Source organism: Takifugu flavidus, chromosome 22, assembly GCF_003711565.1.
Source record: "Takifugu flavidus isolate HTHZ2018 chromosome 22, ASM371156v2, whole genome shotgun sequence".
Lineage (NCBI taxonomy): Eukaryota > Metazoa > Chordata > Actinopteri > Tetraodontiformes > Tetraodontidae > Takifugu > Takifugu flavidus.
Genome location: NC_079541.1, coordinates 1,822,597 through 1,839,485, shown reverse-complemented (window position 1 = coordinate 1,839,485; position 16,889 = coordinate 1,822,597). Strand labels below are relative to the sequence as shown.

The following is a 16,889-nucleotide window of genomic DNA, read 5'->3' as shown; positions in this document are numbered from 1 at the left end:
ATTTCGGCCCGAGGGCCTTGGGTTTGACACATGTGGTATCGACTAAATTTTCTATGCTCGTCAATAAAAACTAAATAATCACTTCTGATGTGCTGCAGAAGCCTGTTTCTCTCAGCTCCGTCTTGGATTTGTCTCGATAAAGGCAAAAAGCAACAATTCCCCAAAATGTAACATGTGCTTAATGCTAGAAATTTCATATCCTTTTCATTATTCCAGCCAAATTTTGGCATTATCACCAAATGACGCGTTCAGGTGCCTCTAAGTTTGCTGCTCATTTTCAGCTTTGAGCTGCGCTGCCGTTCATTTGGAAAACGAGCTGCTGGAAGGCTGATAAATAACTCAGGAATGAACATATTTTCCAAATTGCTTGCAGAATAAAGACCACCATGAATGTGCAAACGTACGAAGCCCTCCCTTCAAATATGAGCAAATAGGAGCTGTGGGGCTGAATGTGTTGTGTTTTGAGGTGCCTGTGATGATTTATTGAGCATTAAAAGGCAGGTAGGCGTCGATTCGCAGGGCCGTTCGGAGAAAACTCGGCTGCTGCTGCTGTCAATCATGAGAAATGGCTGTTTAACAGCTGCACGCTCACTTTTTTCAGTCCAGACGCGTTTTTTTACTATAGTTTAGCCAAGATGAATTCAAAACTCTCTTGAAACTTTGGAAAAACTTTCCTTCTCAGGAGCAAGTGCTTTATTTTAAATGTAAAAAAGGAATCGATGCGATCGTCCCGGTTATTTGGTTGCACTTCGCTCTTATCCCTCTTTGCCAGTAGACCTCATTCTTCCCATCCTGGCCCCGTCCTGGATGCGCTGGGAGCGTCGACCCGCTCCTTTATCACCACAGAGCCAGGTGCTCTCTGGGAGCGTCTCGTGTGGCCTTTATCAGCGCCGGCTGCACAGATGCAGGCCTGCGTGTATTCGCTGGACACGGGGCTGGATCATATTTTACAGCTGCCTGATTGAGCCTGAGCAGATTCTGCGTTTGCTGGTGCGGATATGGCTGCATAAATATGTGTGGATTTATGTCCTGGCGACTCTGTGCGAGGGATCAGATCCACAGAAAGTCCCCTCTGGATACTCAGGTGGCCTGTCACTTCAAAGGGCCGCGGGGCGCCGAGACGCTGGCCAGCCCACCCGCCAAGGGGGAAATCCTGTTTGCGGTGGGGCCTCGCTTGGCAGAAGCCGCGGTTGATGCTGCAGCCAGGAACGGCAGCTAAAGCTACAGCCAGGAACGGCGGCTAACGCTACAGCCAAGAACGGCGGCTAATGCTGCAGCCAGCAACGGCGGCTAACGCTGCAGCCTGGCTCTTGGTCGGACGGCCGCCATCCAAACAGGTTTGAATCCCGAGCCACGTCTGGATTCGAGAGGACGCCATTTTGGAGGCCTCAAACAGGAACTTTGTAAATAAGCGAGAGATTCTCAGCATTTGACAGCAAAGCTCTCGGACGTGGCTTCGGTCTCTGGGTCTGAGAAGATGCAGGAGGAGCATCTTGCATGGCAGCCAATCCCTGCCTCCTGCCACGGCTCCGGAAACACCAAGAAGCCCACTTGTGCACCCTCATCACCGTCAACAGAAGAGAAGCGAGCTGGGGGAGAAAAAAAAGCCTTCAAAGGCGACTGGGGAGACGCGAGGGAAGCAGCTTTGCCTTTAAAACATTTTCAGACTCTTTTATCTCATCAAGCCCGGCTGATCACAAAGAAAATTGATCGGCACTGAGGCAAGAGGCTCTTCAATGCGCTTCTGAGCTCCTCGGTGGGTAACTTGACAGGTTCTTGGAGGAGGGGGGGGGGGGGGCTCCAAGAGGATTGTGATGAGGACTTGGAATAATGTGGATGCGACACAAACGCGTCAGATCTTTGTTTTCATTTGGAAATCGACGCTATCCTCCCATTAATTTCCCCAACGAAAAATGAATTCCTACATGATTTTTGACAGGCGCGCAGAGCGACTCAGCAGGGGGCCACGTCTGTGATGCGAAACAGAAGTATTCACCTGACCCAGCACTGTTTCATTACAGTCATATTAAAAAAGAAAACAATAGTGCAGTCACGCTCCCCGTGGTGTATAATAATAGTGTGACCCAGTAATGTCACTTCAGGGCTTAAACTTGTCTTTACTTCCCTTTGTTGCTCCTCTGTAGATCCTCTTCCCGCCTGCTCCCAGCCAGATCCTTATTTATAGCTCTTTTCCCCTTTTGTCTCAAATTATGATATATTAATTATGGTCCCCTCTGCTAAGAAATGTCAGAAAAGACAGAGTTTAAGTAAATTGGGCAGTAGCTTTAGCCCCCACAGTGGTCCCAGGATGTAACGGCAAAACGTTATTCCTGATGGTGAAGGATCGGAGATTTTAGATCCACGATGAGCGGGAACACCTGGGAGGTTACGCAGGTTATTATACGATGGGGGGAAATAGTTTTTGTTGGATAATTACTGTCAAAAATAATGAGAAATGACAGCAGGTTGAGGGCACCGCCTCCATCACAATCTGGCTGATTCATTAGGACCTGGGGGGGGGGGGGGGGGGGGGGGTCTTCTGGTATTTATGTCGGTGTTACCTTCACTTACCCTCTGTGCTTTTCCCTGTGCTGATGTGAATGAAGGGATAAAAAGAGGAAAAGAGACTGCAGGAAAGAAGGCGACCCCCCCCCCCACACACACACACACACACCCACACACACACACCACCAAATAAATGACATGAAACCTGCTTCCTGCGTGAGAAGGCGAAACTGTCTGAGAGTCAACTGATGCCAAACGTCCGGGAACAAGCCGGAACATAAAAGCACAACACTTGAGGATGAGTATTTCTGGGGGGGAGGGGGGGGGGATCAAAGATATGACCAGAAGCCAAAATCTACCATCTGCCAGCCACATCAACCGCGGCGCGGCGCCCACTTCTCTCGTTTCCACGGCAGTTTCGTCCCTCGCCGGCCAACGTTCGCGGGCGCCATTCCGGCGTGACCCTCGTGTTTGAACCCCCCCTCCCACGGAGTCCAGGCGAAGCCTATTAAGTCCCGGTTATCTGTGCGTGCAGAGAGCCTCCGGCTGATGAATCGCAGCCACAGAGTTCACCTACAGCCCCCACCGGGAGCGTTTTACGCAGTTTTATTCAATACGACGAGGCAAAATGAACAGACGGTGTTTAGCTGGCGCACGAGCACGTGCACGTGCACCGCACAGATGAGCTGGAGCCGCGGCAGCTCCGGCAGGTGCACATCTGCGGGGATGGCTGCTTTCCCAGTCCCTGTCAGTCAAAGGTAACCTGACACAGGGGTGCACGTGTAAGCAGTTAAAGAGAGGATAAGCACTCGCACGGGGGCGTCCTGGCAGGTCCAAAAGCAGCAAATAAGCTGGGGTCCAGTTTCTGTGGACTCTGCACAGCCTGGAAGGCAACTACGCCAATTACAGAGACCTCAGGTTTCCTGGTGCAGCTTTATTTATATTTTCTTGTATTCAGTTATAAAATCTTTAAAGTGCTTCTCAACTGGGGGGAAGTTTATAGAAATGACATCATGGTCCAAATACGCCTCGGTGTAGCGAAAGGTCAACTTCTGATTACAACAGTGGACTTGGCTAACCTTTAGCCAGCTGTGGCGGATCGATGAGAAATAATGGGATGCCACCGGTAAACATCATCAGACACATCAGGAGCAGATTTAGTGCTCGGAGTTGAGTCGCTTGTTTAAAACAACATGGAAACCTGTGAAATAAACCATTAAAACACCCTTGTCTTGGCACTGGCTTCGGCCAATAATTAGCCAAATGTAGGACTAATAAGGTGTGGAAAGAGAAAAACAACCACTTTTCCATCTTCTACCACTTCCCTTTGGGTTGGAGTATTTGGCTCTACTGTTGTGGTGTTGAGCCACAAGGACAAACAGTGGCAACAAAAACCCATAAACAGGAAGTTCCTGTATCAATGATAATACGGAGGAGGCGATGGTTCTGTAACCGGTAGGTCAGAGGGTCCCAGCTGACCCCTGAGGGTTACCTTGCTCATAGACACCTGAGCCCAATCTGCAGCATTCCGAAAAGCAATTCCGATGAGGATGGGATTCGAACCCATGCGTGCACAGCACAATGGACCGGCCACCTCAAGGGTAGAGGCGGTGGGTAAGGTGCCGCCTCATAAAGAGGACACAGCGTTGCCATCTAAGCACTTGTTGTCACCATCTAGTCTACCCACTTCTGTTAACTCACCCATATTAAAAGGAAGGCTTCCCGACTCGTGTCCTCTCGAGATTACCGTCGCTACCAGAACGAGCCACGGAGGGTTTTTGCAGAAAATTCCGTGGTATAATTTGAGCCCAGTGGCTTTCGGAGGGACGATAAAGCAGACGGAATTTTTATTATTACAAGAAAAGCAGGAATGAGAAGGAGCCCCCTTCCTTGCAGGAAGTGGCACGAGCAGAGGGAAGCCAATGATGTACGGCCGTGGAGCGTGCATTTAATTACGCAAGTCCCCTCAGCCTCTTCCTTGCTTCCTTTTTTTTATCTCCTAACACACGTAATCATTTCATACACGCCACGATATCATCTGCCTAATGCGCTATTTTGCAGCGGCGTTAAACCCGAGCGATAAATCTGGCCGCGGTTGCCGTTAATAGACGCGGGGCCGAGCTGAATAATGTGTGCATTAGATTAGCAACACTACAGAAGTGAGCCACCACCGAGAGAGGAATCCTTCATGGTAATCTCTCCTGGTGGCTCCCGGAGGAGGAGGACTTGGTGGCCCTCACCGGGGCTGGGTACGGAGGGTAGAGGAGGTGGGGGGGGGGGGGGGGGGGGGCAGGTGGGGGGGGGGGGGGGGGGGGGACAGGTGGGGGGGGGGGGGGCGGCTTCGCCTTCATACACTACACATAGCAGGTGACCTAGTGCGATCTCACAGGTCGGACTCGAGGCTCGCAAAGGCTTTTGCCACTAAAGGAACACCCCTGGATCAGGTTCTGAAATCCCATTTCCCCCCCCCCCCGGTCCTCCTGCTCTTTATTAACATACTTCAGTCGCCTGATTTCCAGTGGCCGCGCAGCGATTTGAGGTGACCTCCTTACAGAGGACGACAATGCAACCAAAGAAACGGGGTTACGAAATCGAGAAATTCCATTTCCACCCTCCTGGCCATTCATATTCCTGCCAGAGCAGGAAGGGGATTCATTATTTGGTAGACTCCGTCTCCGCTATCTTGGGAATTAGCATACTCTGCATACATGGATGAGCGTGTTTGTCTGAGTGTTCTCGCATTTGCTACATGCGGAGCACCAAAACAACCATTCTTCTGGTTTTAAGGTAGGGGTTAGAATTGGCTTTAGTTGAGGAGAGTTAGGTCGGGGGAGTTATCAAAGATATCGATATAAGGATGTGTGTATGTTTGCTCAGTATGTAGGTGCATTTTACCATACTTGTAAGGACAAAAATGAGGTTTGGAGCTGGGTTACCTCAAAGATATCCACATTTGAGGCCAGAGAATGTCAGCAAACGTGTCAAACGTCACCTTTTGATACAGTTCTGTTCCCTCCATGGTGGTGGTCTACAAGAACCAGCGCCCCCTGGGATGAGACCGAACAATTAGCATGTGTGCACACATCGTTGGGGGCAGCCGGTGAGAGGGAGTGGAAGTTTAGCCTCGAGGATGGGAGGATGACCAGCGCTTAGTCCAAATTAGCCTTCAGTTGTATTATTTAAAAAGCTGAGTACATTTGAACGCAGCACGCGCGGGTGATCAATAATACGCACGTTAACCAGACGTAGCTACAGATAAAGCTACACAATTTGTTGCTCAAGCCAGAGGAAAAACAGCCCAAATCACTGAAAATCCCTTCTGTCTGACATCTGCCATTTTAGCCTTCCGCTGATAAACGATCTGACTTGCTAACATTGGCATCTATCCTGTTTATCCTGGTTTTTACCAACAGTGAGATAAATGTCGTCCACACACATTAATCCGGCAACAAATGTTTCCATAATACTGATTTTCTCTGGCCTGAAATGCTAAAGTGGCACTTCAGTAATGTGGCTTTTAGCCTTTATTGAAGTCTAAAAGTGCTGTGTAACATCTTTCCCATAATGCACCTTAACTGTGTTTTCACGCAGTGCCACGCCAGTTAGATAGGTGTGAATCGAAGACGCAGCATAAAAGATTTCGAGCATCAACAACAATTTTGCCGCATTAGTAGAAAAAAAAAAAAAGGCTCAACGGACTCTCGGTGAATGCTAACGACTCTCTTTAACTGCTCTAAGGTGCTTCTAAAGGTCCAAAAATAACTGCAAAAGTGAGGATATAATCTTTCATTCACAAATTGTTTCCATTCTCCAATTAAGGTCCAAGAATTAACGACTCCTAACTTGGAATTACGTCTCTTTAAAATAGAAAACAGTGTAAAATAAGATGCTATTGGCTGATATTAGCATAACAATGCTCACCGTGACTCTTTTTCACACAGATTAGCAGGTAAGTGTTGAACAGCGGTGTAATAAAAAGCCTAATCAGCGCCGATGTTTCAATTAAACGGCTTTACAGCTGGTCCAACGTATGGAAATAAACGGCAGTGATCTCTTGATGACTGCCTGTCAACAGGACCCCCCCACACACTTTTTACTTGCCCTTGGAATCATGTTGCACTCCAAAAGCGAGGGATTAAGAGGTGGCGGCGTCTTTGTGTTGCGATGCTGCCTGAGTGTTGATCCGGCAACGTGCTTCCACGTCGCCTGAGGACTTGTTAATTAGCTTGCCAACATCTGTCCTCTTAATGCGACATGGGATTAGAACCCCCCCCCCCTTAAAAAAAAGGAAGAGGAAAAGAAAAACACCCATCATCTGATCTCCTCCTCGCCCCTCATAACAACAGATGTCACCCACGCTCCGCCCACGCCGCCGTAGCTCGGAGGTGAAGATAAAGACGGATGCGTATTCCATGCGATTGTTCTTTAATTGATGTTAGCACGACGCTAAATAATGCACGCCGCTCTCAAGGAGAGTGCCGGGCGGCGGTAATTTGAGTGCATAAGCGTGCATAAATGGCGCCCACATCTGCTTTGAAGCTCACATCTTCTGATGTCGTCAAGAGGGCCCGAGTAAACGAGCAGCTCTGTCATGGCGCCGCGGTCGGCTGCCCGGGACGGAGCGGCGAGGAGCGGCGAGGAGCGGCCGCCGCCCTCCAGACAGGATGTGCTCCCACCAGACACTGACGAACGATGTGATTACATTTATGTGAGTGTGGGATTGATTCATCAGGCCGGCAGCTCGCTACCAAGAGCTCCTGATTTAATTGGGGAGTCGGCGGCACATACATCTTCCTGTGAGGACGCATCATTTTTTATCAAAATTAAATCAGCCCCCCCCCGATATTATCTCCAGGAGTCGATGGTGGCCGGTGTCATCTGGAAAAGTCTATCGATAACAGTTACTCACGAAAGAAACGTGAAACAAGAGTCGATTCACGCGTAATCCTGCTAATGCTACGTAAAAGAGAGTCTTTTTATGGTCTTGGTTAAAGTGAAGTCGCATCAATACGAGAAACTTCCGAGGAAACAAACGACCTTGAAAACGGCTGGAAAATAACAGCAACACCACGTTTTCGTCTCTTCAACTGAACCTTTCAGTCGTTTTCTTCCGGCCTGAATGAGCAGCAGACGCGACCATTAACAGGAAGAAACCTTGAGCAGAACCAGGCTCATCGGGGAGGGGGGAGGGGCTCCTGGTGATGGGAGGGGAGGAATAGAGGGGAGGAGGGGGGGGGGGGGGGAAGGGGGGGAAGAGGAGAAGGGAGGAGGAGAAGGGAGGAGGAGAAGGGGGGGAGAAGGGAGGAGGAGAAGGGGGGGAGAAGGGAGTAGGAGAAGGGGAAGAGGACCAACAAGATGGACTTGTTATCCATCCATCCACCCACCCATCCATCCATCCCTCCATCCATCCACCCACCCATCCATCCATCCCTCCCTCCCTCCCTCCCTCCCTCCCTCCCTCCCTCCCTCCCTCCACCCACCCATCCCTCCCTCCATCCATCCTCCTGGTTGCTGATGTCGACCTCACCATCATGAGTGTTGCGTAACCCCAGCGGTGAATTAGCGTGACTCATCGTGACACATTATGGATATCGTTGCCTCTGGGACCCCCTGCTGGGACGCCATCGTGAGTTCCTCCGCCCCTGCACAGGAGCCGCCGCATTGGCTGTCGGTGGGAGGGCGGAGCTCGTCACCTGGGGGGTGGGGGGGGGGGTCTGCTAAGAGGACTAAAGCCCCTCAGAGCTGGAGAGGAGAAGAAAGAACGTCCAGCCGTGCGTTCCCGGCCCAGGCGGGTGAAAGCTGGAATTACAGCGCCGCAGCTCGCTGAGCTCTTTCAGGCAGCACTTCCAACCGAGTCCCCCTCGAGCAGTAGGTTAACCCCCCCCCAACCCGTCGTCCCACCCCTCGGCTCCGCTGGCTGCTCCCGGGCGGGTGGAGGGAAGGCGAGCAGACGGAATTCCTCACCCCTCCGTCACCAGACGGGCCTCGGGGGGCCGTGTTTGACAAACATGCTCATCAGACCCAGCCGAGCTTTGGACCACAAGCCCGACAGATCGTTTCTAATCCGAGCATTCCCGTCTCCAGACGCCACACGTGCACCTCTCTGCTCAACATGTGCTAGCTTGAAATATTCAAGCCTTTTGTTTTAAAAATGGAGCCTGTTCTCCGTGCACTTCCTGTCTGGGCTGATCTGCTCCGCCACAGCTGACATCCAAAGTGGATCCGCTGTGGATTCTGGCAGAGGGAAGCGGCTCGCCCGTTCTGGGATGCACAATATGCACCACTCATCTTTTGGATGCGGTGGCGCCTGGCGGAAATTTGGGATTAGCGTTCGACGGAAACTGAAACCAGATTTAGCATCAGTTCAAACACACGCGGTTCAAAGGTTTTATCACCAGAAAGGAGGTAAAGCTCCAGTTCGACACTATGGGCAGAGCTGCACTCAACCTTGGGATTCTTGGGATGAATTCCCAAAAGGAAAAAAAAATGTTTTGGTATCATTTTCTAATATCTTCTTAAAAAAACACACACAACAGAAAATGTAGCGAAGGCTAAATGCTAAACGTCTCACTAATTATAGAGGGATTTTCTAGCATAAAACTCCAAATCCATGAAAACGTGGCAGCTAAAACACTGATTACATTTTTTAATATCTTAAATCCTCTTTTCAGAAAAACTACGGTGGCTCCAGGGGAACAAAAAGGTCCACTGCTGCGAAAAAGAAAGACTGTAGTTTTAATTAAAAACGCATATATTTAAAACTTCCTGATATTTATTTCATCAGCGCACATTTGTTGAGTGCGCGTGAATGAAAATACTCATTTTTTTCGTAATTACACAAACGACGGGCAAAAAGTAGCGAGTAGCGAAATGCAAATAGCTAAACTGAGATCAAATGTCTTGAGTTCGATATCGATATCGGAGCCGTCTGTTTTTTAAATCTACCAGGGAAGGTAGCCGAGCCCGTCCCCCGGGTCTCAGATCCGTCCCCCACGTCTCCGTCGTCACGGCAGCAGAAAAATCCTGCTGCTGACGGCGAGGAGCAAAACCCGCCTGATAGACGACCCCGAGGACCAACTAGGGACCCAAACCGCTGTCATTTAGGCCTGCGCGAGCATTAGCATCCACGGGCGCCTGTCAGCACGCGCCTCGCTGGACGTGGGGGCGCCGCCGCCGACCCGCTGACAGGGAGGACGGGATGAGCGGGGGGGAGGGAGGCGGCGGCGGCGGCGGCCCTGGAGGCCCCGTAACAAGCTGTCGGGCGTCAGGCTGGTGAAAACTTTCAGATTTTCTTTAAGCGCAGGAGTCGCCAGAGGACGCCGGACAATTGATTGAGCGAAACCGAGTCGGGCTCCATTTGCTCGGCGGTCGTGACACGCATCAGCCGGGCCGGCGGCCCCGTACCGGCGGCTTAACTACCTCTCAGGTCCCCCGCTGTGACAAATGGCTTCTGTCTCTTCTAATGGAATATTTGTCGGGACCTGGACGGCTCCATCGCGTTAGCGCCTTCGTTCCCGTCTGAGCGTCCGTCCGTCCGTCCTTGGTCCCGTTGCGATGTCCCCCGTCCCGAGCTCCTTCCCCTGCTCCCCTGTCAGCCTCTTTCCTTGCCTCCGACTCCACTCTCCCCCCCCCTCCCTCCCCATTTCCTCTCCCCACTTTAGCGCCGTGTCGCCGCTCCAGATGCCGGCTGTCTCGGCTCCGTGGGCCGCATCTCCGTGATGGGCCCCTCTAGGAATTCAAAGCACCATTCTGGCATTTTCTTCCAAGCAATTGCTCCTTTTTTTCTTCTGTGCAGCACTAAAGGAGGAGTAGCTTTAGCGTCTCCCTCCCTGAATGAGCTCACTGGCCGCGGGCGAAACCAGCGCAAATGCACATCCGCGAATCCTCTGGAGGTGCGCTCGCGCCGCCAGACGGTCCGGATTCCGACCCAATTAGGGCGGCTCGCGCTGTTTACGGAGGAGGCCTCAGCTTTAGTCACCACGTTTGTGAATCTGTGTTTGCGATTTCATTTGAAGGACCTCTCGGGCGACATTAAGCCAGATACCAGCGTGAGAAATCAGCACACGTGACCCCAACAACCGGCGATCCACCGCCGGCACGGTGAGGAGTAAATTTCACACTCGCAGGTTTAATTGTGATTAAAGCCACGCTGGTATCACATTAATTCACGGCACGACTCGCCACGTTTCACGTGCAATTAGCCGCGGAGGTGGCGGGAACGCTATATCGCCTAGCTGCAAACTCCAAACGCGATTTGTTTTTAACGTTAAGCAAATGTCACGGCGTATTAGCCTAGCCCCCGCACGCGCGTGTGTTTTTAGCATCCGGAAAGGATGGCGCGCAAAGGTGGGAATAAAGACAGGTCGCTCCCGTGTGGCGGCCGCTGCCCTAAAGATGAGGGCGTAAAAACGGGCGGGACACATCGCCTTTCATCATTAATCAGTTTCCCCTTCAGATCGATGCTAACAACAAGGCAGCGGCTCACGCTGTGGTGATATTCGACAGGAACACCGAGGCCGTCATTGATCGAATCCTCACATTTGAAGCGGTTTGTGTATTAAGCTTGTCGGCTAAAAGGCCGACGTGTATCGATTTGATAAAACAAAGCACACCCGGGGTGTAATTCCACACTAATCCTGTTTGACTTCGGTGTTTGGGCTGAATCAAAAGCGATATTTTAGTTTATGCTGAAGGATTCAGGGCAGCTGCGTGATTCAACCACCTCCAACTGGGACCGCCTCTCTGCCAGCTAGCATGCTAGCTCCCGAGGAACAGGATGGATTTTTAATAGAAGGTGGATTTTAGGATCAGAGGTGGGTTGAGAAACAGGAACTTTTGGTGTCTTCTCTCTCATAACATCAGAACGTTAAGAGCTCGAGAACAGAATAAAGCATCTGTGGAACCAACGGGCGTTATCCCCGACAAATGGGGCAAAAGCCCGAGAGAAGCCGCCAGAGAGCTAAGCTGCTTTTGTCTGAGCACGTTGAGAACGCGCGGCAGAACTCTGCCAGGAACCATCGAGGTACGAGAGCTTCAGCTGCATCAGTCATGGCACCAATAGTTCAGAATTACGCTAAAATCCAACATTTCTCTCCCGTTTCATCAGGTCAAAATCAACAAAATCAACTTCCTGCTCCTTCTTTTCAGTTCAGCAACTCTGGACTCGACTGTTGTTCCAGGCCTTCCAGTCTTTTCCTGGAACACTCGCTGCGACCCTCCTCTCACCCCCCAAACCCCCCCTTCCCCTTCACACACACACACACACACACACACACACACACACACACACACACACACACAACACACTAGGAGTCCAGAGGGCCAGACTGGAGATATTCAAATATGTGTTTGTGTGCAGGTTGTCAAAGTCCCTCTGAGGACGTGTGTGTGTGTGTGTGTGTGTGGTGTGTGTGTGTGTGTGTGTGTGTGTGTGTGAAGGGGGGGGTTGTTCCTGGTCCGAGTCCACGTGAAAGAAACATCCCTGACAGATGTGTGAGGAGAGAAAAATAAGTCTATTTGTTTCCCAACCTCTGTTAGTTTGTGTGTTTTGGAGATGAGCCACCCCCTAACACACACACGCACACACACGCACTCACACACACACACACACACACACACACACACACACAAACCACCAGGTCTCCCTCTCAACTGCAAGTCATAAACAGGCAGAGAGAGAACAGCGAGGGACGCTTTGGTGTCTGAACTCAGGCGTGTGTGTGTGTGTGTGTGTGTGTGCATGTGTGTGTGTGTGTGTGTGTGTGTGTGTGTATCAGTGTGTTTAACCTTTCTGTGTTTCTAAAGACCTTCCAGGGTGATGTTCTTGTATGCAGAAGTAGGTCAGGCTTGTGTTTTTCCGAACCATGCGAGCGGCCCGCTCCCTTCCGTGCCGTCTGTTCGTTAGCATCTCGAACGCACGTGATTTTCACCGAGGAGTGAATCAGCAAACGCCGTGTTTCCACGCCGGTGCTCCCTCGCCTGTCAGTGCCCCCTCATCCCGTCTCCTCTCTCTCGGTTTCCAGTTCAGGCCCGGGATCAGAGCCGCCACGACATTCCTCAGCCCTCCCCGAGCCGAGATTAGCATACTGATTAGCTAGCCTCGTGCCTCTTATCATCCTCGGGGGCCACACGCGGGGCTGCAGCCTCATGAATAACCGTCTGCAAATGAAGTGCAAGGCGCAGAGCTTCCAGAAGGGGGCGCTGGTGCACAAAGACATAGCTTTTATTTCATTACTTTTCTTTTGTAATGTAATCAGGGGGTGCTGAGGCATTTGTTGTTACATTTTCAAGCTGGTGCCATTTATCATGTCTGCTTCTCTCCATCCGTCTCCTCACTGATTTATTTTTCCCCCTCTTTCTGCCCCCCCCCCCCGCTCTCACTGAGGCGTTAGCAAACATTGGGAGGCAGCGCAGCCTCTTTCCTCGGCTCCGCGCTCCCTCCCTTGTGAGCTTTCTTTCCCTCCACTTATGCTGCTCCAGCCCTTCAGAACGGCCGCGGTGAGAACGTGTGAAGCTGGACGCTGATTCCATGTGACAGCCACCATATGACTAATAGCTATAATCACCCCCCCCCCCCCCCCCCCCTCCCATGCTAGTTTTAGGCTTTTTTACAATATGGCACAACATCCATATTGTCCTTGGTGCTTAATGTATACAGCTCAGAGTGAATGGAAAGGAAACATCTGCATCTCCTCCTGCACCAGATTCCAAACCTTCTGGATCAGAAGACGGGCCTGAGCTTAGCGCGTCGTTAGCTTCTATAAGTGCATCAGAACCTCAAGATTTTAGTGCATTTACTGAGAATTAAAGCTAGAATCATTATTTTTGTTGGGGGGGTGGATTTAAAAGCCGAAGGCTGGGACAAACATGAGGTAAAAGATGAAATCTGGTGGATTGATGATTGCGAAATATGATGGATCGTGTGTTTCATGGAAGAAAATGTCTCTCGGCTTTGGGAATGGTCCGGAAATGTCCTTTGGGAGGAGAAACAACGAAACTGTGGGAAAAGTTCCCAAAACAAAGACGCAGGTTTCCAAGAATGAGCCTGAAGTTTCCCAACACAGAATCTCACATTATTAAATATCAGAAGGTTGAGAGGGGTGGGGGTCGGGGGTGGGGGGGGCTGACTGAAACAAACACCCAGAGCCATTGATTGGACGCAGGCAGGAGGATCAATAAACACGGCCTCAAGCACCATCAAGGGGAGAAGAAGGAGAAACCCTCATATTTAGGGGCTTTAGCCTTTCACTGGTAATCCACTGGAGCAGCAGCACCCCCCACACAACCCCCCCACCCCCCCCCCCCCCCCCACCCCCCGGCCTGGAGCTGCTGTGATCACAAAGCAAAGCGGACTCAGATAAACTGGACAACTTTGAGGCGAAGTGTGACGTCACCAGGCAAGAAAACAATCTGTTCATTTGTCGGGAGCAGCAGCTAATTTGCCCAGAGGCGATCAGATTAATAATTAACTGGGCTGCTAACGAAATAGCTCTTTTCTTGATCACCCCCCCCCCCCCCCCCCCCCTTCCTCCACCCCCCACTGCCCTCAGATACAACTGCGTGCCAGCTGGATCTGGTTCTTCCAGTGATTCAGACGCACTCACTCACGCGGAGGGAGAAAAGGTGTGCGGATGCCAAGGATAGAGAGAGGGAGAGGGAGAGGGAGGGGGGGGAGGAGGGAGAGACTCTCCAAATCCAAAAGGACCTCAGGCAGCAGCCGGATCCTGGCCCGGAATTACGCGCGATTCTTCCAACCGACTCGGGCGTCTTTTATTGCCTCCACTCTGAACCCTTCCCGCAGTCCTGAGGATCACAGATGCACGACTGTCTGACCTCCGTCACACTGTGTGACACCCTCACCCCCCCCCCCCCCCCCCAAACACACACACACACACACCGGATAGAGGTGCCAGTGTGCGCGCGTAAAGCGCAAATGAACCACTGGAGATTCGACGAGGCCCCGTATCAAAAAGACAGTGACACCAATGAAGGGGGGTGGGTGGAGGGAATGGGGGGGGGGGGGGGGGGGGCATTTGCGCCTTATCCAAAATGACACGCCGACACCGCGCGATCGATGCGTGAAGCGCGGCTGTTGCGCAATTCCGCGTCCGCCCGCGCGCGGAGCCGCACTTACCGCAGTAGAGCAGCAGCAGCGCCGTCAGCAGCACCACAGCCCAGAAAGTTGACGACATCCTCGGCCAGCGGCCGGCGTCTTTGCGCCTCGACACGGGGGCCATCGGAGCGGAGCGGCACTTCTTCTTCTTTGATTTTAGAGGAGACGCTTCCCCAAAAGCGACGGCGGTAATCTCCCAATCCGGTCCGGGCTCCCGCGGCTCTAGAACCTCCCGCGTTGTAAATCCAGCCAGGAAAAATGGGGAAGGAGGAGAAGTGTGGAAGGGAAAAAACGGGTCTGTCGAATTGCGCAAAAAGAAGAAAGAAACCCCCCGAAAAGGTCACATTTTCCTCATGACTCCGAGTCTCAGGGGAGCAGCGCCGTTTGTTTTGGGCTTCTTTCTGTTCTTCTCATCGATTCTGGTTCAGAAATACAAGTTTCTTCCTCCAGGTGTCCCAAAGTCCGTCAACTTCGATTTGCTCCCGAAGCCTTGAGTGAAAAAGAGGCGCTGAGCCGAGTTGCTGCTCCGGTCGCCGCCGCCGCAGCGCACAAAGCTCCTTCCTCCTCTACCTGTGGTGCCCCCCCTCCATCCTCTCCATCAGCCCAACTCAGCCCGCAGACCGGCACCGGCGGAATAAACGGGATAAAATGCGCGGAGCGAAGGAGAGGAGGGGGGGAAAGTCCTTAAAAGCTCCCTGTTTGGCCACAGACGGGGGGGGGCGCGCGTGTGTGTGTGTGTGTGGGGGGGGGGGGGGGGGGGGGGGGGGGGCGGCGGGAAAAGGTGCGCGTCGTGTCCAAAGTGAAACATTGACATAATCGATTTCGCGCCACTCGGGTCGCGGTTGACATCGAATCCGCCTCAGCCCGATGTTCGATGTTCGACGCCGCCTCGATCTTTACACATCAGAAAAGCCGCCGCCTGTTTTCAGTCGATCACACAGTTTGATATCTAATCGATCATGAGAGAGCGGCACTTGTCCGCGCAACAATTGCGCGCACGCGCGCTCCACGCGCACACGGTGCGTTTACGTTAAAGGGAAGAGTGAAAGGTTTGTTTGATAGGTGCGTCGGAGATATTATCATTATTGGTGACGTCATTTCCCCACCACATAGCTATGATACGGGTTTTTTGGGTTGGTGTGAGACACATTTATTGATTTAGTGGGTGGAGCAAATTCCATATATAAAAATTAATATAAATATTTGGATAAATGGGAGGACAATTAAAGCATTTGATCAAAAGTCCACTTCAATCCGCCCTCGATGCCTTAGAGGACAGTCGTGTTCTGGGCAAACATGTCTTCAGCTGGAGGCGGATGTGTGCGTGTGAGCTTATTTAAAAGCCACATTTACATTAAATATCCATATTTACTTCCATTTTAGCTCCCGCGGGACACAAACGGCCTCTACTCTGGCCAAACCTTTGGACTTCCTGCATCAGCGGAGGCGCTTTTCCCACCTCAGACGCTGTAAACCGTGATAAGTGCAGGGCTCTCGGATAGCGATGCCCCAGCCAGGGGCAGCCAGGATGAGACAGGGCCGCGGCGCGCTTCTCCTGCTACCGCCTGATGGTTTTGATACATAAAGATTAGGGTTTTGATTTATGGCACCATGCAGGTCCATCTGCATTGCAGAAATAGAACAGGAGGAGGGAACGGCGTTCCCGTCCTTATCCAGGGATAAAAGAAAGACAATGGGAGATACAGGAGCAGGTATTCCCACAGCTGTTACACCACATATGCATGGAGACCATGAGCAGGATAACAAGAGCTTCATGATAACGGCCGATAGCAGTAGCAGTGTCGCTATCTCGCTAGCATGTTGCCGACTTTACGAGCGCGGTGATACCACTGGAGTCACCGGGGGCAGAAAGATACGTCTTCTGCAGTCCAACAGCAGCGATCCGAGCTTATGCAGAGATTGGAAACAAACTATAACAAAACACTGTAATTCAGCAGGTATTTGGTTCTTTATATAAGAAATACTGACGCCGTTCTTTCAATTATTTTGAAATATTTTTGCCACAAGGACAAATTAAGAACCACACAGGGGTGAAAGATTGCCCAGTGAGGCTTTAGGACCGAGGACCACAGACAGTCTAACCAGGACCATGGACAGTTCCATACAAGGACTTCAGGACCGGGACAGCTCCTGATACAGCGGGACCTCTACTTACGAACTTACGAATTATGTCCGAATTTTTGGGGGCTTGGAACAGATTAGGGCATTTACATGGAAGACGCGTCTCTATTTACATAATTTTCAGGTTACA

The 16,889-nt window shown here is 51.5% G+C and overlaps 1 protein-coding gene across 1 annotated transcript in view; it reads right to left on the bottom strand.

Moving 5' to 3' along the window:
• The window catches only part of LOC130519052 (chemokine-like protein TAFA-5), a 74,944-nt gene extending 59,659 nt beyond the window's left edge, over positions 1-15,285 (bottom strand). The window contains exon 1 of the mRNA XM_057022118.1: positions 14,639-15,285. Within this exon, the coding sequence (XP_056878098.1) occupies positions 14,639-14,741 (103 nt within the window). The 5' untranslated portion in view covers positions 14,742-15,285. The remainder of the gene's footprint in view (positions 1-14,638) is intronic.
• Positions 15,286-16,889: the final 1,604 nt, after the last annotated feature.